The 25,983-nt window shown below is 33.6% G+C and overlaps 1 protein-coding gene across 1 annotated transcript in view; it reads right to left on the bottom strand.

Moving 5' to 3' along the window:
• The window catches only part of LRP1B (LDL receptor related protein 1B), a 1,943,003-nt gene that overhangs the window by 753,510 nt on the left and 1,163,510 nt on the right, over positions 1-25,983 (bottom strand). Inside the window, exons 13-17 of the mRNA XM_055124030.1 lie at positions 21,142-21,361; positions 19,810-19,999; positions 12,293-12,415; positions 4,734-4,874; positions 649-774 (exon numbers count right to left, since the gene is read on the bottom strand). Coding sequence (XP_054980005.1) covers positions 649-774; positions 4,734-4,874; positions 12,293-12,415; positions 19,810-19,999; positions 21,142-21,361 — 800 coding nt within the window. The remainder of the gene's footprint in view (positions 1-648; positions 775-4,733; positions 4,875-12,292; positions 12,416-19,809; positions 20,000-21,141; positions 21,362-25,983) is intronic.

Raw genomic sequence — 25,983 nt, 5'->3', positions numbered from 1 at the left:
AGGCTGCTGCTAGACAATAGGAAAGGTTTGTGGAAATAGATACTTAGTATCTAAGAGTTTATGAAAAAGAAAAGAAAATGCTACCTACTATACAAATGTATATATATATATGCACATATATATACTGTATATATGCATACATAGTATACACACATATATTTTATTCCTGGAACATTATATATAATACAACATATAATATATATCATATTTAAAATATAATATATTATACATAATGTATAATGCTCCAGGAATAAAAATCTATTTACAGTTGTATTCCATTGCAGATTAAAAAGAATACTCCTTTTTAAACTAAAATGCCTTTATGCAGGAAACTTAGTTATAGCATATTAACCAGTCTCAACTCTCATAGTTCATCAATATTTAATAAGGAGAAGTCTTGTCCAAATAGTATATCAAAAATTATTCCCAGAAGGATTATTAAAGTTTCTTTGTGATGTGTGATTATGTTCTAAAGATTAAGTAAGATCGTTTCTGTTCTAGACTTTGTTGCATCAAACTCTGAATCCATTAACTATTTCGATCATCAGATTATCATTAACAGGAAAGTTTAGCTTAGTTCAGAGCACTGACCTACAGTTTCTTGGAAGCTGAGAGAAAGCAATCTGTATAGTGTAAGAAGCCCTTTACCTGAGCAAGTTTGATTAGATTCATCTTCATTGCTTCCACAATCATTAGCTCCATCGCAAAGCCATCTCTTGGGGATACAGCGATTATTCTTGCATTTAAACTGATCGTCAGGACAGCTATGATTGACTTTGGCAAGAAGGTGCAAAAGAGATAAAATTGATCAATTTAAAATTGGATAAAATTATAATTCTTTTATAGAAAATTTTATTATACTTAGTAAAATTAATACAATAGATTATTTGATTCATTGTCTCATGTCTTATTAAAATATCAATATTTTAAACTGCTAAAATGTAATATTTGCATAAAGATTAAATAAAATTTTATATTAGGTGAATATTTATTTTATGCCTTCACTAAAAGCAATTCAATCTCTAAATCCGTTTTCTTATTTAAATAACATCCAATAACTCAATTTCAAAATTTATGCAAAAACACTTAAAAATGAACTCAAAATTAAATACAAATCTCAGTGAATTTCTATAAAAATAAATTGACCATATATCAAACATATTTTTCAAAATATAGATCCACTCAAATACTGCTTGAAATATTAGATAAGTCTAACTTTATTCGGCTTAGTTTACTTTTTCTTAGTACTGTAAGAAAAAGAAAATTTATCACCTGTCACCTAGTGTTGATGCTAAATATAAGATTCCCTGGAGTTTAATAATAAAAATTATTGTCATACAGTTTCTCCCCTGGAACAAACAAATAAACAAGAAACCACAAAATATGCTGAGGACACAACTGTCTTCATATGGGAAGCTGTGCACAGCTAAGAACTGAACCTTCAATAACGATGCCCAACAGGGGGCCATCTCAAATTTAACCTTCTGTGATTATCTTTTCTGCATTTTGAAAGCTGAATTCTTAACTGAATCAACATGCTTTTCAGTATGTGTATCAAAACTTTAACATTCTTTTTGAAGTAATTTTTCTTGTGCCTGGTAGTTTCATTTCTTTATGATAAAAATAAATTATGGTATTAGTTTAAATAAGCACTTGAAAAGTAGTCATTTTATCATGCTATTGCAAAGCAAACTGTGTGCATTTTTGTCAGGTTCTATAAAACTGTTCCTATTATATTTCTTAAAGGTAACTTTAGTGGTAAAGTGGTTTTATCATGTTTTAGAAAGGTTTTTTCATGCATATAAAATAGGGGGCATAAGTTTTCTGATATCCGAGCTCCGTTAATAATTTTATTTCAGGAACTTTAGCAGAATGGTCACATATGAATAATAGTCATCCAGCATATAAAAGGGTCAACATTTTGAAGTACTAAGATTATGCAGAAGCATTTCAGTGAAGCTTGGTCAGGAACTTGACTTTTTTTTTTTTTAATAATATAAGTGGAAGTTAAAAAGGATTTGCAAATACTATCAATAGTTTTCAGACTTAGATTAAGAAGTTCAGGGGCATAAAGTAGAATGGTAATCGAATGCATGGTCAATGATTATGAGTACTTAAAATCTATGAAAATCATCTGAAATGAATTACGTAGTTTTAGAATATTAAGAGTGACACTTCAGGAATATAATGCTACTCAAAGTAACTGTAGTGGGTTCAGAAAGAGATTATAATGGACAGTACAGTAGCCTTTTATGTTAAACCCCTGGCACCCCATTTGGTCCTCCGAGAACCACCATGGTTGATAGCTAAGTGCGGAGCCAAGTAAGGCCCAAGAAAATCCAGGTTTGGGCCATTAACCAAATCTTTCATTTTTTTTCAAAGCTACTGAGAAATAAAGAAAAGACACTCTAATGTCAGAAGATAGCTGGAGACATTTAGTGTCCTATAGTAAATATTTACTTGTTATTTAATTTGAAATTTACCATAAAGAAACAAAAATAAGGACAGGCTATGGTCCCTACTAAAAATATGGTTTTTTTGTTTTTGTTTAAAAAAAGACTTTCTTACAAATGTAACAGTACACTACAGTGAATTCCAAAAAAGACTAAAAAGAGTGACTTAGAAGAGAGAAATAAGACAGGTCTCAGTGATATATTTATACTTTCACTTCAAGGACAAAATATAAGTAAATGTATAATAGGTAAGAAGAAAACGCAAAGACAAGATATAATATGAAGCACTTTATATGTGTGTCAGAAGTTAGTTGATCTATCTTGGTGGTTTATAAGTTTGTCGGAGTAAAATGACTGAAATTTTTAATATCACTACATTGGAAGCAGTGTGCAAAGTGGAGTACAGGGGACAAGTAATGGTTGGCATAGTAGCAGAGAATTTGCTGAGTAAAACTAGTGTAGTGCCCTTTTTTAATCAAGGGAAAGTTGAGAGGAGAAAATAACAAACAAACAAACAAACAAACAAATAAATAAATAAAAAGAACCATCGAGGTGATAAAGAAGATACAATTTGTTGATAGAATTTAATATGGAACACAAATGAAAGCAAATACTGTAGAGGTGTCTATGCTATAAGTTTAAATAATAGAAAATTATGAAAATAATTAATAAAAAATAGCACAGTGGGCATAGAGTTTGCCTTGCACGCGGCCGACTGGGGTTCGATTTTTCCATCCCTCTCAGAGAGTCCGGCAAGCTACTGGGAGTATCCCACCCACACGGAAAATCCTGGCAAGCTAGCCATGGCATATTCAATATGCTAAAAACAGTAACAAGTCACACTGAAGATGTTCCTGGTGCCCGCTCGAGCAAATCGCTGAACAACGGGACAACAGTGCTATAGTGCTACCAGAAATTTAATGCTAAAGTATTCAGTATAAATGAAATATAACTAGACCATTAGCAAACATAAACATATATCTAAACATATATCTAAAGGAATGATGTGTGGACATTATGAAATATTTTTGTGAATAAAGCTGGTTCTTTGTGACTACAAAGAATGCTGTTTAAATAATAAGTATTAATTAAAACCTTAATAAATATCATGATGCAGAAAGGGTAAGAAAATTAATCTAATCACTAGAAATATGTTATTTGTGTATTAAGTAGGAAAAAGCACCTAATAACTTTAGTTCAAATATTCTTTCTATATCAAAATTGTCTGGTCTATTTTACAAGTTTATATTTTAATATTTTATATGCATATAGTATGGATATTAAAGTAGTTGCCAGTAAATAAATAGCATCAAATCCCATATTTGGAAATTCAGTGCAGATAGTGCAACATTTATGTAGAAATAACATATGGAATGAAAGATTTATATACAACCAACATATTTTGAAAGTTCATATTCTAGAGTTTTTCTTCTGCAGCAAAGATAAATGCGTGATATATATGAAATGATCAATTTTGTCCATTCTTAACAAAATTATTTTTATCTTTTTGCTTAAAAATTAAAGGACTGCAAAGTAGCTCTTAGTTATTTAAATCACTTAAACCTACAAAATGTCATTTACTAAAAAAACTTATAAAAGCATAAAACAATGGTATGTATGTTTAACATGTGACACATTTTATACTCTGAAGTATTTATGATCTATCTATAATGAGATCTGTTACAAAAATAATATTTATGTGTTTTAAAATATTTTCCTTCCATTTGGTGGTACATTTCCAATTCCCATTCATAAACTTGAAAAAAAATCAGGGAGGAGAGGAATCAAAGCTTTGATTTTGATCTGAGTGCCCTTATGTGGTTCCTATCATCTACTGAGGCAGTGAAGTTAAGATAATAACATGTTCCCAACTCATGAGATTTCCTAGATCTTTGTCTGTTTCCAAGGAACAGAAGGAGTGGATTGTAACTTTATTTTTTTTACAAGTAACTATATCTTAAGAGGATTTAAATTGATTTTATTCATCTTTAAATCCAGAGACACAAAGAAGTAGGCCAGAGAACCCCTTGACAATGGCATGGTGTTGCTGTCAGCACAAATAGGAGAAGCATTTTGGAGAATTTAAAATAATGGGAAGAAAGAAGATAAGTAGTCTTTTAAGACTGAAGAGGAGTAAATACAATTTTATTCTCTACACAGAACAATGAGAAAAAGATACATCTTTCTAAAATACAGCTACATTTAGGTTTTTACAAATCAGTTGGATAGTACCCACACAAAGATTCAGAAACACTTAAGACAACTTAACAGAAAACTTACAACAATTTACTGAATCTTCATCACTTCCATCAAGGCAGTCATCGTCTCCATCACATTTCCATCGAGCTTGGATACAGCGTTTGTTTCTGCAGCGAAATTCTCCAGCTTTGCATGTGTGAGGTAAAACTTCTCCAGGATTTACTAGATTTGAAAAAGCCAAGGAAAGTGAACAAAACTGTATAGTCGTTCATTAAAATGCAAATTTTATTTTAGGAAAATACTGATTTCCACTATTTCATATGAAGTATGAAACATCACAAAATTATAGAGCCAACCATATTTCTTTTTATAATAAATTGTTTTTTTCTGATAATTATTCTAAGACTTTTAAATTGTTATTTTAAATAACCATCACCAAACCAAAAAAACAATAATATTATTAATAATACATGATCTTCATGTTGAGTTTGTAGATTTACTTTATATTATTTTTCAAAGTATTAATTTTTTTGTTCTTTTGGGGTGTCACATATGGCAGTGTTATGGGTTTACACCTGACTCTGTGTATATAGGGGACTATATTCCATGATGGGGATCAAATTGGGCTTTATCCTATACAAAACAAATGCCCTAAACCCTGTACTGTCTATGTGGCCTGCATAATTACTTTTCAAAGGAATTTCAATAAAAGTTTTTATGGGTCATCACAATAAGCTATAGGTAGGCATATCCTAACTTTTATGGACCGACACAATGACCTATGAGTTATGGCATTATATTACTGCCATGATTTTAATATGGTATAAAAATAAGAATAAATAAAAGGAAGTCTAATGCACTGTGGTACAATACTAAAGGCTATATTTATTTTGCAGGTATTCATGTGAGAGGCAAAAAATATAGGTAGAGCTAAATATTCATTAAAGTATTAAGCTAATCAAACTGTCATATTATGCATATGAATTCATTGCAGTTAATTTCCTCCATATAAATTCCAAGTTCTCAAACTGAAAGAAATTCAGCTAACTGGGATTTATTCTTATAATCCAAGAATAATATTTTATTATAATAATCTGTTATATCTTCTTGAGAGCATTCATAAAGCCTAGAAAGAAAAGAAAATGTGTGATTCTGGCTAAAGTAAATGATTTTTGTATTTCACCTACTAAAAAGGGTCTTGACAGTCTAAAGAATGGGAAAGGATATTCAGCCAATATCCATCAGATAAGGGATTGATATCAAGGATATGCAAGAACTGGTTGAATTCTACAAGAAGAAAACATCCAACCCCATTAGAAAATGGAGCGATGAAATGAACAGAAACTTTCTCAAAGAAGAAATCTGAATGGCCAAAAGCACATGAAAAAATGCTCTTTATCACTAATCATCAGAGAGATGCAGATCAAAACAAAAATGAGATTTTAGACTGGCCCACATACAAAATAACAAAAGCAACTGACAATTGTTGGCACGGATGTGGGGAGAAAGGCACCCTCCTACACTGCTGGTGGGAATGCTGACTGGTTCAGCCATTTTGGAAAACTGTGAATAATTCATAAAAAATTAGAAATTGAGCTCCCATTTGACACAGCAATACCACTTCTGGGAATATATCCAGGAGAAGCAAAAAAATATAGTCGAAATGACATTTGCACTTATATGTTCATTGCTGCACTGTTTACAATAGCCTGAATCTGGAAAAAATCCAAGTGCCTAAGAACAGATGACTGGCTAAAGAAATTTTTGTATATCTACAGAATGGAATACAATGCAGCTGTTATAAAAGATGAAGTCATGAAATTTGCATATGAGTGGATCAACATGGAAAGTATCATATTTAGTGAAATGAGTCAGAAAGAGAGGGAGAGACATAGAAAGAATGCACTTATCTGTGGAATATAAAGTAACAAAATAGGAGACTAACACCCAAGAATAGTATAAATAAGGACAAGGAGGTATGCCTCATGGCCTGAAAGCCGGCCTCATGCTGAGTGAAAAGAGAGCTTAGATAGAGACAGTACCACCAAGTAAATGGTGTTTGGAGGACTAGCTCGGGATAGGACATGTGTGCCAAATGTAGGCTATAGATTGAACACAATGGCCTCTCAATACCTCTATTGCAAACCACAACACCCAAAAGTAGAGAGAACAAAAGGGCCCTGCCACAGAGGCGGGGTGGGGTGGGGGGAGGTGGGGTGGGGAGAGATGGGGTGGGGGTGGTGGGAGGGATATTCGGATCATTGATGGTGGAGAATGGGCACTGGTGGAGGGGTGGATACTGAGCTTTGTATGACTGAAACACAAGCATGAAAGTTTGTAAGTCTGTAACTGTACTTCACCATGATTCCTTAATAAAAAAATCATTGGACCTAAAAAATTAATTATTTAATTAATTAATTAAAGGGCCATGAAATATCTAAAGCTGGTTTAGGTGTTCAAAGAGACAAAGCCGTGTTTGTGTATGTGTGTGTGTGTGTGTGTGTGTGTGTGTGTATTCTGCTTTTTAAAATTAGAAACACTGAAGAATCATGTGTAACACTGCTGTCAACGCTCCCCAAATCCTTATATTTTTTCTGTTGTAGAAGAGGTGATATGAGTCTTGAAGCTTAACTGTAGAAAAGCTGCTTGAGTGTATCACAATGTGATGTTTTCTGTGGCTGGATAAGAAAACTACCAGATCAATCCAGGCATTTATTTAATGTTTAGGCTAAAACCTGATGCGGGTGACAACTCCAACATTAAAGCACAACAAAGGAAGTCATGTCTTTTTTCTGCCCTCTTTCCCAAGAATGCTTGTGTTCTGAGAACTAAGGGACTTCTTTCATGAGTGTATTTTATCTCCTAAGAAAGTCAAGAACTGAGTTCCCTTATTATATCATTGTGAAGAGAGTGAAAAATATTGAAGGGTGGAACACTTGGCTCCTCTATTCATACACTTTTCTACAAGCAACTGGGAGTGAGGCTGAGAATCAGAATGAAGTTGAAGCCAGATCTGTAGGGGACGTCCTGCTTATCTTGATGATTCAAGTTTTCCTCTTGCTCTCTATAATTTATCTTAATTTGAGGTCAAGTCTCCTCTATTTTATACTGAAATATTTGGTGGTGGTATACTTTCTTCTGAACCTATATATAACTAGCTTCAAACTGGGAACTTGGTGAAAAGCATCTTGAGTAATTTCTACTCTTATGATATCCGTATTGTTAAGAGCCTTGGCCATTTACTAAAGCATTTAATCAGACCAAACCCTGAATTTGGATGAAATCAGATTCCTTTTCCAAGTTAAACTCAGCTTTGAGTCTCTACCGCATCTCTGTTGTTGATTTCAACAGAGGAGTAGATTTATTTTGTGCTTTGTAGTTTGCGGATTTTAAAAAAATCAAAATGGACAAAAAGCCCTATGGGTTTACTTCTGTTAAGTCATGAACTAAAAAAAAAAGGCCCATCACATGGTCATTTTATCAAATGTAACATCCCATATTTTAAAGGAACGCTCAAGGATACATAACAGTGAACTTAAAGTTTGTTATAGAACACAATGCCTAGGAAAATACAACGAATACAAAGCATAGACCCTTACGCTAAACATTCTTCAAATAATCAATTTAAAGATAATGTCTTTAAATATCTTTGGAGATTTTATTTAACAAAGTTCTACTTTGTTTATAATAAAATAAATGCAAATAGACAACATTTCCAAAATATGTTTTAAATATGATTTCACATCAGTAAAGAGTTGTTTATTTTTAAATAGTGCTTGTTAAAATGGGATGGAGTGATAGCACAGTGGGTAGGGCGTTTGCCTTGAATGCAGCTGACCTGGGTTTGATTCCTCTGCCCCTCTTGAAGACCCCGGCAAGCTACGAGAGTATCCTGTTCCACACAATAGAGCCTGGCAAGCTACCCATGTCATATTTAATATGCCAAAAACAGAAACAATAAGTCTCACAATGGAGATGTTACTGGTGCCCGCTCGAGCAAATTGATGAGCAACAGGATGACAGTGACAGTAACAGTTTTCTAAAATAACTCTAAAAATTACCAAAAAAGAATTCTAAAAGTGCCTAAAAGGTGCTTTCATTTTCACTTTTCATAACAGGTTATTCATATTTGGTTCAAACAGTAATGCTAACTTATGAGTCAATGATTTTTAGTTAACTAAGAATTTTTCTCTACCGATGTTATTTATTAACATAATCTAATATCATTTGTTTAATAGTAACTGTAATAGTTGCTATTCATATAATAAAAAGATATAAATAAGCAAGCATTCATTTGAAAAATACTTGACTTTGCAAATTTGCTAGCAATTTTTTGAAATAATTTTCTAATAAAAGGCATGAACTTTCCCTGATGTTTATATACACCTGGTTTCAGTTTTTTTTTTCTGAATCATTTTCAAAGATGTTTGAATAATAACCTTGGAAGTCAAAGAAAATACTACAATACTACTTTTTAGAACACCAGGGAAAATGTTTTATTGACCAAAAGAGTCAAAATAGTTTCTACCTTTCTAGATATTTTGGTATAATTTCAGCATTTATAAACTTGTTTTTAATGAAATAAGTCCTTTATTTGTGTAGCATCAGTCAGAGTCTACCGATGTATAAAAAAATCAATAAAAGTTGTCATAACATTAGTTCCAGTGCAAAAAAATATAATTTTATATCAGCTTTACATATTGCTTTAGAACATGTTCATTTGTTTTATAAGCATTTGTGTTTGTTTTTGCTTTTGTAGATATCAAATATTCTTTCTATGTCTTTATCTAAGAAGGTGAAACAAAACTGAAAGTTATAGTTTATCAGTTACCTTTCCAAAAATATGCCCATGCAAGTACGCAGCCTGAGAAAATGCTGCTATGGGTTTTGAATTTTCTCTTTTAGATCAGAGTAGAATGACCTTTCATTAGATAGAGTGGTCTGAGCAGCCAACCTAAGTGGTACAGAATCTTCTATGAGTTCCTATACACAGAGGGCTATAAATATTCATCAGGCTGGAGTTTCTAAACTTTTTATAGCCTTAAACTTTTTACTAGACATTAGATTGTATATATCCTAGAACATTAAGGCTTGTCACAGCCAAACAGATAAATGGCCCATTCATAGTGGATCACTGTTTTGGATAGAGGAATATATCTGGTGTTCTAGAAGGTGAAGACGGTCATAGAGCATCCGAAGCATATAATTTCGTCACCTATTCTCAGATGACCAATATTTTTCCAATGTGTAAATTGCTTTCTTGGGAGGAGGGCATGTTGGAAAGTTCCATTTTTTTAAGATCACTAGAAAGACATTTAAATAAATCCTCTTTATAATTATTAAGAGCAAAATTATACTGACTTTTAAAAAATAATATCATTAGTAGAGGAGCTTAACATAAGTTCTTGAAACTATGCAGGCTCCCAGTTATTAGTTTTGCATGTTCTGACATACCTGTAAAGGTATTAGGATAAATAAAGACAACTTAAGTGTTAATTGGCCAATTAATTCTACAAATGCTAGTCTAGGTAGTAAATTCTAAGTTATATGGCAGCCACAGAGCTCTCGTTCAACTGTGAGAGGATTTGACTGGAACATTGAAGACTCACAAACAAATCCAGACTATTTTCATTCTTGAGTCCTTCTAGGCATAGAATTAGAAAGGACCTTCAATCAAGTAGCATGTCAATACTGTTTCTGCCGGTTGTATATTTAATTTGGGCTTTATCATCAACCGGTGTTTTATTGTTGTTGCTGCAACGTATGCAAAACTGGAAGAAGGACAATGGAAACCCCTCTGGGTTACAATCCAAGTTGTCTTAACTGGCAGAATGTGGGCAGACTGTCCCTTCCTGACGTCCATGCAGATGCCCCAGGGGAACTTAGACCATGTACAGCCCCTGTAACTCTATTGTAGAACCTATGGCCCCCATCTAGACCCAACATGAGCCTCCGGCCACTCAACACACATCCTGTAACCACCTTTGGCACCCTCTTCAGGCCTTGAGAAAAAAGGTTTTGAAATACATGTCCCAGGCCTCGAACTTCCTTCTATGACCTTCCTTCTATGTACCCACTTTGCTTTATGGAGTGTGCTTTCACTGTCTCAGTTAACTCTTTGCCTGCTACTTCATGTTTCTTACTTATTGTGAGAAGAATGAAGGACCATGGACTGATAGGTACCTTTTCCCATATCAACACACAACCCAACAGCCAACCCACACCCAAGTTGTTGTTGTTGAGTTGAAAGCCATTCAACAAGAATATCTCAATCTAGAACAATAATACCTCAATGGTTACAAGATATTTTTGCCTTGTTTGATAGCTCATGTTTCAGAGTTGATCAAGGCATAACTAGTCATTTGAGTCCAATGCAGTTTGACCTGAATAAAAGGCCAAGAGGAATAAGCATTTCTGAGAAGCTAGTGATGAACTGAGATATGTTGTGATGAACTGAGAGATGTTCTGCATTTAGTGTATGACCATGACTTTTTTGTTAATCCTTCAGCATTTCCATTTCTTCATCTGCAAATAATAGCTAATTTATCCTTACAAAACTTTCATCCTTTAATGAATAGAAACCTGGAAAATGTATATTAACACTTTGAATTATTGATAAAAAAATCAGTCTCTATATATTGTTTTTCCAATGTTTTTCAATAAATCGTCCTCTTCTAGATTTTGAGAGAAGCAGGAAAATTGCAGCCATATAAAAATGGAGAGTAGAAATTTGGAAAGAAGTTTGCAAAGTACATGACAGATATTCTCAAATAATAAATCTGTTTTATTGGTGTAACATTTTTGGTTTTTGGACCACAGCTTGGGACATGAGGGCTTATCCTGTTTCTTTTTTTTTTTTTTTTGCTTTTTGGGTCACACCCAGCGATGCTCAGGGGTTACTCCTGGCTTTGCACTCAGGAACTACTCCTGGCGGTGCTTGGGGGACCATATGGGATGCCGGGGATCGAACCCGGGTCGGCCGCGTGCAAGGCAAACGCCCTACCCGCTGTGCTATCGCTCCGGCCCGGGCTTATCCTGTTTCTGAAATCAGAAGTCACTCTGACAGTTTGGGGGGACCATAGGGTGTGCCAGCAATCAAACCTAGGTCACCCGCATGCAATGCAAACTCCCTCCACAATGTTCCATTTCTCTAGCCCTAATGTTTTAACAATTTTAAGGTAACAAGAATACTTAAATTTGTGTTTCTTCTTATTGTTTTTATTTCATTTTGGTACCCCATCAGGAAATTATACATATTAGAAATATTTCAATAACTAAGAAAACATGTCCTGTAACTTCCACCAGCTGCATGAGCTCTTATGTATACTTATATAACAAATATCCTAAAATCACCCATGTAATCTATGTTGTGTTAAGCATTCCCAGTGGAGTCCCACGTTAGTCACATATATCCTTTTCATTTCCAGTATTAATATAGACATAGATATCCACCTAATAATTAATTTATAGTTTTCCCCTAAACACGCGGATGCAAGAGGCCCTTCTTTCTGGTATTGCTCACTTCTAGGGTGGGTTGCACAGTTTCTCTTCCTTTACTCAATGGTATTCAAAGACATTATGTTTCTGCTCTTAGGACATATATGATTTTGGCCCTGGGTGTGACAAAAAAAGGAACTCACATGTGCACGTTGTCCCGTTTTCATTCAAAAGTTGATTATCTGCACACGCACACACTCGGCCCCCCGGGATGGCTAAGCAGAGAGTACTACAGCCTCCGTTATTCACTCGGCACAAGTTGTCCCCTGCAAGAGCAGAAAAGTTGATGCATCAGAAAACTGACTCCATGGACAGTTAGCTGGTTGCAGTTCACAGTATCACTAGGATATTTATGCAGGTATAAATGTATGCACTATAGGAAATTCATAGGCTCATGTTCATGAATATATATATATATATATATAACACCTTGGAAAACTCTCAGATAAATATCAGATAAAATAAGGCAGGAGATTCTGCTTTCTAAAGGTGCAGCTAAGTAAAGGTAAGATTTAAGCTGTTGGCAGAGAGAGAAACGAGTGAAGTGCTTGTGTGGCGTGCTCGTGACCCAGGTTCAGTCTCCACCAACTCGTATGGTCCCAGAGCCCAACACCCGAGTGAAGAGCCAGGAGTAAGCCTGGAGCACTTCTGTATGTGACCCCCAGACAACAAAACAACTGAAGAAAACACACAAAGTAAGTTTGGGAGTTACGATTTTGATGCCATTTATATTTATATATTGGGAACTCAAGGAAGAAAATATATTTATTGCTAATATATTTATTTCTATCTGTAGCAAGTTACAAACAATTCAATACTGGTGATTCAATGGGCAGTGTGAATGTCACGGTCATTTTACATTATGTTGTATTTTCTACAGAATCAAACTACATTTTGATTACAACAGAAGATATTCCTCAGATATTAAACATGAAGAGATTTTAATTAACCTTAAATACACAGTAAAGTAATACATTGAGATGACAGTTCAAGTGCAAATGACAAAAATGTGGTTAAAGTGAAAGACAACTAGAAATTACATTGTGTGAAATAGCAGTTGGACTAGTTCTATGAAGAATATTAAAGAAATTTTTTAAACAGAGTTTAAAAATGTTGATATATGAAATAATAGTTAATTTATTCCTATAGATCATCACTAAGTCCACAAGACAGAAGAATTGATGTAATATATATTATCATTCCCTTCCATTCTGAGGAATGATTTTATACAGCTGTACACATTAAATTAAAAATACAAAATACTTGAAAATTAAGAAAGACAGTAAAGAATGTTATACGTAAATTTCTGAATTTGAAAGATAATTAAATTTTAAGTTTTCTGCCACAATGAAGAATGAAAATAAACACTTACCTTCCAGATATAGTAATGCTTTACCTATGTTATATTTCATAGGAATTTTAGTGTTCTATGTATGTTTTACACATGCTATGTACCCAAATTGCATATTTACCATTTATGCAATATTCAGATTCTCAAATGTATAATTAAAATATTTTGAGAAATATATGTAAATATTTACGAGTAAGAAATTAGAAATTACTGAAAACAATGCCAGAAAAGTTTCATGTACAAATAAAAAACCATCAGGTCCTTTAGTTTCATATCATAGTTCCTACTTATCATTATCATTAAATATAAGATTTATATATTTATAAAGAAATAACTATAAATCAAACTTTTAAATACCTTCATTTTACATCATCATTACATTTTAAATGTAATGAATTGTCATTTTCCCCTGATATGTCAGAAATACAAAATAAATACTGAGTCATCCTACTACTCTCATCACGTTATTGAGACCTTTTTTATATGAGTAAAAGAGCAACATGTTTTAGTACACTAGTTTACCTACTGGATACAGGACATCTGATAGATGTTATTAAAATTCTGCCAGCTTGGAAAACTTGTCATTTAAACATATACTTTTGAAAACATTATTAAGAAAGCGTAAAATCATTGAAAAATTATGTACAAAAGCAATAATTATTAACATATTGATTTTAGTTCATAGAAAATTCATAAGGCATCAATATCAGGTTAGTTTTAGCTACTTTACATATATAATTAACTCAGTTTATGTTTACAAGCATATCCAAACTTTTAAACTATTTATTCAGTAGGGCTTATTCCTGAAGTTTTTGGACAGAATAGAAAAATGAGACATAGTAAAAATTAGGGTATATAATAAACATTATCACTTATTTTTAGATAACAATAATTATTATCACAATTAATGGTTATGAATAATTTTCTAAACTCAAATTTTTGTTCTGATGCTCTGATTTATTTCTATATGATAAATAAAATAGGATAAAACATTACAGACAACTGATACTCTAGCAACAGGCAATAAACTGCAAAGTAAAATTAACTTACTTTGGAAAAATTTTAAAACATATTTTTAGAAAGGGTGAAACAATTTCTAAAATCAAGGTTAAAATTTGTCTAATCCCCATATATTGTTTTTCCACTCTAGTAGTGCATCTTTGATAAGTAGAATTACTCAGCATTTTATGTTGTTTGGCATGGTCTGTGTGCTTGATACACATGAAATGAACCAATGAATGAATGAATAAACAAATATTTACTTACCAAATTTAGTGACAGAATTTGGGTAATTAGACATATGGCATAAGCTTCTGAAAACATATGTCTGTTTTAGAAAGACAAAGGGAATTCTCTGCAGTGCTAGGAGTTTAGTCCTGTCTCTGAACTCAGGTATCAGCCTGGCAGTGCGGGGAGACCATGCATGGTACCAAGAATTAAACCCCCATCAAGACAAATACATTATCCACTGTGCTGTCTCTAGGCCCAGAAACTTTTCTTGTATGATTTTACATAACAGACATAGTCTAGATCTATATTATTTGACCATTTTTAGCACTGAATATTTTCATCGCTTTGCAAACTAGTGGTTGAAAATCAATGCTAAGTAGCATTTCAAGGTGGTTATTTAGAATTGCATTATCACATTAATAGAATGTAAATAAAAACAAAATAATTTATAAAAATATTTCATAAGATGACATTAACATTGCAATGTTCCAATTTTTGTAATTTACCTTTGATCTGTAAAATGAGTATTATGGTAGAAAATATAAACCATTAACACAAATCAATCCCAGTGCTGCATTCTTCATTTTATCTGAGTTTATTTTTAAGATAGTTAAAAGTAGAAATCCTTTTTTCTACATGCCTTTGGGAGTATTGAGTTACTTTGGAAGTAAGAGCTTTATCACATAAAAAAGTTAAGAAGTCTCTACATCTAATATGAAATCATAAACCTGTAAGGACTTTCTCTTTTTTACTTGATGAAAGGATAATCTTGTTTATTGTTCAGAAAAGAATCTGGACTTCATATTAATTTGAAACATTCCAAGAAATGAGATGAATGACATTCTGAGTTTAATAATCAGTTAACTTATTCTTTTTTAATGTAAGATAACTTTAATTGAAATAAGTTTGAATATATCAGTATGAGAAAGCACAAAGTTATTTCTTGGCAAACTTTTTAAATTTTATTTTTGTTGATTGTGGTTACATTTGTTTTTAAGTCTGTGTGCATATTTGTAACATTAGCAAGCATCCCTTGCACTCATAGTCATATGAATACTATGTATAATTAAATTGTTTTAAAGTTTTCTATATATTATTTATATATATAGTCATACTCTTTGTAGCATGAAAGAGAAAGGAAAATATAAATTATGTGAGACTAACTTAAAACATTCGTTTAAAAAATAAAATTATATATTATTTGAATTGTGTTAAAGTTTAACCATTTATTTCTTAGAGAAACATTGAGGCTATCTACAATAAAGTTTATATACCACAATTTACATTTATTAATTTTTACTTATAATTGAAATTTAAAAGATGCAAAGGAAAACATCATTGAGAGGAAAAAAAAATCTCATGTGATAAGATTTCTTCATCTTGAAATTTGAGTGTATTTTAAATTATAATTTATTTGGATGGGTGTGCAATATAAAATACTTAGTATAAAATACAAATGTATCTAAATCCTTAGTATGTTAACCTATCTCAAAGTCTTCATTAATAGGTATAATGAAGGTGTTGATCAGGTTTTCTTTCTATATTGTATTTCCTGCTCAAGATGCAGTTAAGTAACAGTCAATTTCTTGCTACCCAGAAACTCGGTTGAAGATCTAATTGATTATCTTAACTACTTAAAAAAATCAATTTGTTCCAAGGTATTGTTTAACTGTAGTTGAATATAACCTCTAAAACACATTTTATACTGTACTTTAGAGAGAATATACGACAACAATGCTAGGATATTTGTTAAGATTATTGCCTATCGTCCCAGGCATATTGGTCTTGAACATACGTATGCATTTCTAATATTTCTATCAGAGGTTTATTCATGGTTACATATAATTGTAACATAAATGTATTTAAGACCTAACCTAAAAACTACATACAAGGAAAAGAAGGTGATATGTACCTTGACCTTGATCTTGGTATTTTTGTTGTTTGATTTTTAGCTACTGCTCAAAAAGCAAAGGAAACAAATGTAAAAAAAAATTTAAAAACCTAAAGAGCAAAAGAAAAATATCACAATATAAAAAACTCATAATAAAGGAGAGAGGATCTTTTTTGTGCTATAATGAAGGGCTCATCAAACTAAGCAACAGAAACAAAAGCAATTTTTAAAAGTGCCAGAGGATCTGAATAGTTGATTCTTGAAAGAAGTCATGCAGAAATGCACAGGACTATTAAAAAATTCTCTTATCAATATCAAAATACAAAGTTATATTATCAGAGTTCACTTTAAAACTTTGTAATAACTATTATCTGAAAGCTAAGGAACAACACTTGTTGGAGAGGGTGTGAGGGAAGGGAATCTATACACAGTTGGTCAGAACGTAAATCAGAGCAGTCATAAAAATTCAGCATGATATATCCACAAAGAAAGTAAAGGAGAATCCTGTATGATTCAGTTAATTTTCATCTGCGGATTTATAACACACACATTTAAAAAGATATCTATACTTAGTTCATATTAATGAGGTAGTAGCAAAGGTAGACATAACAATTAGATAAGGAGCATGTGGAATATTAACCCCAAATACAGCAAAACAAAATACACAATGTATTACTAATCAGCAGTTGACTCCTATTAGATAAAAATCCTGCTACTCTGAATGGACATAGAAGATATTAACCTATTAAAATAAGTCAGAGGAAGAAAGGCAAACAATATGGTTGAACTCATGTTGTTTAATAAACAAATAGCCAAATAAAAGAAAAAAGTATTTTTTAAATTTTTTTCGCCCACATCTGGTATAGGTCAGGGGTTGAATTTCCCCTAGCTCTGTGCTCAGAATTCATACCTGGTGGACCGGGGAACCATATGGGATATCAGAGATCAAACCCGAAGTTGGCCCCATGCAAGGCAACCACCTTACTCACTGTCCTATCATTCTGACTTCCAAACAAATAAAATTTTAGTCTATAAGACTGATTCATCATCATCATCATCATCATCATCATCATCATCATCATCATCATACTGTTGATCGTTGATTTTTTCGAGCAGTCTCAGTAATGTCTCCATTCATTCTTGCCCTGAGATTTTAGCAGCCTCTCTTTACTCATCCTTCCCAATGGTGCCACATTGGAGGCTCTTTCTAGGTCAAGGGAATGAGACCCATCATTGTTACTGGTTTGTTCATTTTTAATTGGGTGAGGAAGGGTGGTAAAGATCTCAATTAGATGGTAAAAGAAACAATTGGATATTGGTTGCCAAACTTACAATGAAAAATAGGGAAGCTGCTCTGTAAATGTTATAAACCACCTATTTGATGTAGAGAAAGTTAGTCACTGTGTTGTATGGAATATTCTCTTACATAGAGACCACTTCTCCTTTGAAATCACACCTATTCTGTTTATGAAAAATTAAAATTGTTATGGTTTCATTAACTTAGGAGTTCAGTTTTACAGGCGTCAAATATGACAGAAAGCATGAACAACCAAGTCCTAAATTATTTGAATTGAACATGGACTGGAGCAAAGAAAGCCAAAGGTCAGGCCCAAGTGACCCAGAAGCGACTTCAGAGTCAAAAACTCATTGCAATACCTTTGCAGAGTGACCATTCTCATCATGAAAGTTACAATCCCCATGCTAGTCCCCCACCCAAAAAATGGTCAGAATCTGGTGGAATTTTGATACTAGAAATCTCTAAGCCATAATCATCGTTCTTTTCTAAAATAAATGACAATTTCACTTCATATTTATTGACCCTATTTCTAAACATATGCATATTTGAAAGTTGTGTGGGAAGGTGGCACTCTTTAACAACAATAGTGGACACTCATATACTATTACTTTGAATTATCAATCTTACATAGAAACAAGACTGCTCAATTTCTGTATACTTGTACATTCATGAATATCATATTTCAAGAAACTTAAGTTTTATTTGTATGACTCCTTATTGAAGTTTTGGCTCTGAGGTTAAAACACATCTGGCACCTGAGTCAGAAGTTAAAACATGTGGCCCTAACCAGGCTCTTCCTGCAATAAATATATTATCTAGCATGCTGTTATTTAATAACGGTTACCTGAAATATATACAATGTATATTATTTTGCTATGTTGTAAAAATAAAATTGAGAAATGCTATTGTGTGTGTACTGAGAATTTGCATTCAAGCTTTCATACTTAGGGCTGGAGAGACAGGACAGCAGGTAGGGCTCTTGCTTGCAACACCCTTCTCAGGTTCTACCTCTGGCAAACTGTGTGATATTCCAAGCCCTGCCAGGGGTGATGCCTGAGCCAGGACTAAATTCTAGCGCACACACACGCGCACACACACACACACACACACACACACACACACACTTACAAGTGAGCCTATTCCCTGGAGCCTGCATTGAGCAATGAAATATCTTCCTAAATACCACGGGCACATCACTAAAAATAAAATACAAGAATATTTCCAAAACGAAAGGAAGTGACAATTTAGATTCAAAACTTAAATATGTGCCACTTACTTCACTAAGGTTCTTTCTTTAATAGCTAAATTCAGACTCTTGTAAATAGGCTAGTAAATATAAATAATTCAGGAAAACTCATATTATTTGTTGTCTGATTGATTGGATACCTGACAGGTCATTTGCTTTGCACCTAGGTTCAATCCCTGGTGTTCCATATGGCCCCCTGAGCCTGTCAGAAGTAATCTCTGAACGCAGAACCAGCAATAAGCCAGTAAGAGACAAAGTGATAAACTGCACTTTCAAAACACATTTTTTTCTTATATAATGTACTTTTCATAATTTCTCGCAATATTCTTTTCCACTAAACTTTCTGCATGATGAAATAAATACTCAATCTTTTAAAATTTTGTAGTTGTTTCTAAATTTAGGTAATAAGTTTTTCAGTGAATATGACATGAACAAAAAATTTGGATAAGATGCTGAATTACTTCCACAGTCTATTTTGAGTAGGAAATAATAATTTTTCACAGAAACAAAATCTTAGATTTGTCTGACATTGGAGTGACTGGATACCTTTTATCTTAAAACTCCAGCAGCAGCAGCAAAATAAAGCCGATTTGCTACTAAAGTAAAGCATATAAATTCGTAAACAACTTATTAGTTTTTTAATACCTTGCTGTTTTCGTGGATCATAAATCTGGAGCCCAAACAGAGGTGGTCTTTCACGCCTCAGTAATGTCACCTCACTCGTTATCAAATCTAGTTGAAAAATGGAACCATTCATATAATCTGTCCAGAATACATAATTTCCATGATGTGACAGTCCAAAAGGATGGTTCAATTCTTTCCCACTGTAAACAATCTGTAAAATATTACAAATTGTAAAATATCAGCACTCACCTTTGGGACCAACAACTATGTAGAGCAAATAATCTTCAAAAAAGTGTAAGAGATGATGATCTAACAAATATCTTTACACATAATTTTCTTTCTGCATTTAAAAAATGGAATCCACAATGTGAGAATATTTTTCTCTTTTAAGGACACACTAAATATTAATGAAATTTCATTGTTTTGAAATATCTTACATATAGGACTCTAAATATGATCATAATGGAAAGATTAAAATTATTTGCCAGGCTTAAATGATTAGTGGGCATTTTTTTTCCTAAACAGAATCCATAAAGCAGCTTTTTTCCAAAAAAAAACTTCTCTAGCAAAGGCTGCATGTCGATAGTTTATAATATTTTATTTTCCATTCTTCAACCATTGAAGTCAGTTGATAATACTGTGTGTGCTTTGACATGATAAACTAAAAGGTAATGTCCTAAAGGGCTAAAGCACACAGTGTATGTGCGGAAGTCCCATATTAAACCCTCAGAATCACAGAGTTGGGTGATCCTCAGTACCTAAAGGAGAAACCATAAAGCTATGTTTATCAGCAAGATTCTGCTAGACTGTGAACTTTTTCCTGAACGTTGCCAGAATTTTAAAATAATTGTTCCACGATTCTACCAAAAGAACCAAGATAAAACTGATAAAATATTTGCACCAATAGGTTTAAAGTTCATTTCATTGTGCTTCAGTTCGTAGTCCATCCATTTCTTTATTCAAATAAAGGGCATCATAATGACTTTTTGCTAACATATAGGCTAAATTTCAGCTGCAAGTATTAAAGATATTTGAATAGAGCTGAGTTGCTTGGCCATCGCAAACTCATCAATAATGGAAGAAAATTACATTTTAAAATAGCTCTAATATCCTCAGAGCTTCTTTTGAAAGTCCCACAAATCCTGGCATACCACAGTGCGCTGGGCCTGGTCTCCAGGAGGCAAGTGCCAGCTGCACGACTTAATGTGTAGCCTCCCTTTACAGCCCCACAGAGACGGCTGGCAGCCACCTCAGAGGGGTAAAAATAAACCTGAAAGTATTTTTAACACAACACAACAAGGCTCTGTGAAAGAAGGAGCCTGTGGGCTAATAACAGCAGTATTTGTCTTTTACCTTCCTGTGAGTTCCATTCAAAAACACTTTTTCAATATGATCATAATAGGCATCACACCAGTACAATGTGCTCATGTGAAAGTCCAGAGTTAAACCATTTGGCCACAGCATCTTTGAAGTCACGAAAATCTGCCGATTGAAGCCGTCCATCCAGGCCTTCTCGATCCTTCCCACGCTGTCATCTATTTCATCTTCCTCCCAGTCTGTCCAGTACATCCAACTAAGATATTAAAACAAGAGAGCACGCACATTACAAACAGCCACAGAGCAAGGGACAACTCCTCAGAGTGTGTACTGCCATAAAATCTAAAATCAATTTGCTTTGTTCTCCTGACTAATGCTTATATGACAAAGGAAAGATAGAACATCAGAGTCTTAAGGGAAGAAAAGATTGTTTAGGAGAACAAGTCCATTTCGGCACTTTAAAGAACAGCCATATCCAGTCCCAATGCACTTATTGAAATCATCTATTAATTAAACTAATGGTATCAAATGCCAGTTTTCTTCCAGGGCATACCAAGTCTAATAAATTAGTTTTGAGATATAACTATTTTTATTTGTTTCTCACTTTATAAACCATTTATTCAGTTATGTAATTAAATAATTGGACATGAGAATGCACAACACGGTTAGCAATCTACTCCAACTTTATTTAATATCAGATGAAATATCATTTTTTAGGATTGCCTTTGTTCCAAAGGGCACAGGCATACTGAGTTTGTTTGTCCAGGTCTAATTTGTCTTCCTGATGCAAATTATCTATGCTTTATTGCTGCTTGTTATTACCCCAATACCCACAGAAGATGATTTAGCTGCACATAAGTTTAATAACAGCAGGTTGACTGACCTTGAGATTTTGAGTTTTAATTTCTATCTCAAACAAAGGCATCTGCTTCTAAAAACAAATCTTTTGTGTAAGCTCTAACAGTAGGGAGGGTTCTTTGAGCTAATATTCTAATTCCCTCATGAATAAGGTTAAAACACTCCACATGTGTTGTTTTAGGGTCATGTGAAAGTTCCTGAGATATTAATTAAAGTGTGTTTTTAAATCAGTCACCTCATAATGGCTTTTTAAAGTGCCAAAGCTTTTCTAAGCAGTTGACCCTAAAATGCCCTTATTAGATTCTCTGCCTCTCACATTTTGTAGATCCTGAAGATTTTAGGAGGTTGTGTGGGCAAACTATGTGACCATGACTAAAAATCCTGTAATCTAAATGGGAAGATTTGGAGCAAGAGAGGTTGTAATACAGCATTTTATTTTTTCATTTAATTTTTTTAAATTTGCTTAGTACCTATAATCATATTAATATGATGTTCTCACCCCTGAGAAAGTACATTGATAATGTAAAATTTTATTAAATAAAAATAATTTGTAATGAAACATGCTGAAATACTTATAAATTATCCTGCATATTCTTAAAGTAGATTTATTATTGGTACAATTTAGGAATAACAGTAGAGTAATTTATTTGTTCTAATCTTATTCATATTACAAATAACTCCTTGACTTCTATTATACTAATCAACTAAGAAAAAGAGAAATAATTTTTCATGTCTGTTGATATTTTCCTAAAAGTTTAAATATCATTAGAGAAGGCAGTTTTGTTTGGAGACATAGGGTCATAAATTATTAATATATACTCTGGCTGGGTGGAAAGAATACAGAGCTATAGTACAAGTACTACCCTTGCACGTTGCTGACCTGGGTTCAAACCTTAAAACCTCATATGGTCCCCCAAGCACTGTCAAGAATGATCCCTGAGTGCAGTGACATGGATAGCTCCTGTATATGTCCCTCAAAAAATAACACAAACCCCAAATAAAACATGATAAATTGTGGCCAAAGAGAAAGGTGTTTGCCTTACACACAGCTAAGCCAAATTCATTTTCAGGAACACAATATGGTCCAAAGTACTGCTCTGGGAAAGAATTCTGAATGTAGAGCCAGTAGTGGCCCCTGAGCACTGCCAGGTATGATGCATCCTCTCATCATAATAAATGGAGAAATATGAAATTATTTGAATGAAGCAACATTATTTATGTATATGTTTGAGAAATAATGTCACTACAATTCATTCTTGCCCCAGCATTATGAATTAACGATTGTTGGGACCTACCAAAACTAGTGTTTCAGTTCTCCTGCCTCACCTCCACTTTTTTGCTGTGATGATAGCTACATATAGTTAATCATTGATCCATTCCCAAAGATAAATTTTGTTAGGTGTTTTGTATGCTGTTTCTATATTGCTATCAGATTATCTCTAAATAATTAATTGCAAATAATACACTCATCCTCATAAACTTCCAAGTATTCTGATAACAGTAAAATAAATCTATACTTTTAGTTCAACAGTAACGCATCTTGCTGATTTCTAGTTTGATGCTCCATTAAGTCCTTCATGTTCCTCTTGCTCAAACCTTAATAACTTACATCATATCTGTCAGTACTCCCCTGCTCCTAAACAATTACACAGTGACACTCTCGTGAATATGCAACAAATACCTCTGGGTCTATCTCTTGTGACTTTCAGAAATTTTATTATTCCTCTATAGCACAAACAAATTAAAATATTCAGAGAATTCAGAGCTGGAGAACGCAGAGTTCCAGATTTTCAAGGAGCCAGAAGGGTGCCAGCAAAAAGGAGACCCTAACAGAAAAAGCCCAAGACATATCATAGTTAGTATGATGGACATCATGAATAGAGACACAATGCTGCAAGCAGCAAGGTCAAAGAAGGAAATCACATACAAAGGAGAACGCCTTAGATTCACAGCAGACTTATCAGAGGAAACCCTCCAAGCCAGAAGGCAGTGGTGGGATAAGTTTTAAAAAGTCAATGAAATGGACGCTTCACCAAGAATACTTTATCCGGCCAAACTTTCATTCAAACTCGAAAGAATGATACATAATTTTGCGAATAAACAACAACTCAGGAACTTCATAGACTCAAAACCAAGCACAACAACCCTTACAGAAAGATGGCACAAAATCCCATAACAATAATCTCTTTCAATATCAATGGTCTAAATTCACAAATTAAGAGACACAGACTGGCAAAATGGATTCAGACACTGAACCCAATGTTCTGCTGCCTGCAAGATACACTTCGGAATAGCCAAAACAAACACAGACTTAAAGTCAAAGGATGGAAGACAATCCTGCAAGCAAACAACTCCCTCAAAAAAGCTGGGGTGGCCTTACTAGTATCGGACAACATAGACTTCAGGTTGAAAAAAATTAGAAGGGACAGGAAGGCCATTTTTTATTAATCAAGAGATATGTACAGCAGGAAGAAATCACACTTATAAACATGTGTGTACCCAATGAGGGACCAGCTAAATACCTACAACAACTGCTAACAGACCTTAAGAAGGTCATCTTGAAGAACACAATAGAAGTTGGAGACTTCAACACCGCCCTATCACCTCTGGATAGATCAAGAAGATTAAAACTCACCAAGGAAATACTGGATTTGAAGGAATAAATAGAAGAGAGAGGGCTAATAGATCTACACAATGGCTTTATATCCCCCCAAAAGGAATACACATTTTTTTCCAGTGCACATGAAACATTTTCCAGAGTAGAGCATGTACTGGGCCACACAACATACCTCAACATAATCAGGAAGATAGACACTGTACCAGCTATCTTTTCAGACCACTGAAAAGATGCATTGAAGATAGAAGTTATTCATGTAGAGACACAGAAAACCAAATCAAACACCTGGAAATTAAAGAATTCTATGTTGAACAATGAGTGGGTCAGGAAGAAATCAAAAGGTACCTGGAAACAAATGAGAATGAAAACACAAGCTACCAGAACCTGTGGGACTCAGCTAAAGCCATGTTAAGGAGAGAATTTATAGCTCTGCAAGCATATCTAAGAAAGGAAGAAAGGGCCCACATAAAGAACTTGATTCCACAGCTCAAGACCTTAGAAAAGGACCAAAAAAAAAAAAGAGCCCAAACCAGGCAGTAGGAAAGATATAATCAAACTTAGAGCAGAAATCAATGACATGGAAACGCAAAAGACAATCAGAAAGATCAATGAAACAAAGAAATAATTCTTCAAGAAAATAAACAAGATTGATAAACCACTAGCAAGACTCACAAAGAAAGAGAGAGAGAGAGAAACTTTATAAGCTGAATCAGAAATGAAAAGGGGGACATCACAACAGAAACCAAGGAAATTTAAAAGATCTTCAGAGACTACTTTGGAAGTCTGTATGCCATGAAACAAGAGAACCTAGAAGAAATGGATAAATTCCTAGATTCCTATAATCTTCCTAGGCTGAACCAAGAAGATCTGGAGTACCTGAATAGTCCTATTAATATCAAAGAAATTGAAACTGGAATCAAAATGCTTCCCCAAAACAAAAACCCAGGTCCAGATAGATTCACTAGCAAATTATTCCAAACATTTAAAGAGGACCTATTGCCAATTCTCAAGCTTTTCCAGGAAATTGAAGAAACAGAAATCCTCCCAAACAGTTTCTGTGAGGCTCATATCTCCCTAATACCAAAAGCAAACAAAGACACCACAAAAAAGAAAACTACAGGCCAATATCCCTGATGAACACAGATGCGAAGATTCTCAACAAAATATTAGCAAACAGAATTCAACAACTCATCAAACAGATCATACATCACAACCAAGTGGGATTCATCTCCGGGATGCAAGGGTGGTTTAACATCAGGAAATCAATCAACATAATCCATCATATCAACAAAAGAAAAGATAAAAATCATATAATCATATCAATAGATGCATAGAAAGCATTTGACAAGATCCAGCACCCCTTTATGATGAAAACTCTCGCCAAAATGGGTATAGAAGGGACC

This window comes from Sorex araneus, chromosome 1, assembly GCF_027595985.1.
Source record: "Sorex araneus isolate mSorAra2 chromosome 1, mSorAra2.pri, whole genome shotgun sequence".
Classification (NCBI taxonomy): domain Eukaryota; kingdom Metazoa; phylum Chordata; class Mammalia; order Eulipotyphla; family Soricidae; genus Sorex; species Sorex araneus.
Note: the sequence above shows the minus strand (reverse complement) of the source record. Positions and strands in the feature narration are given on the sequence as shown.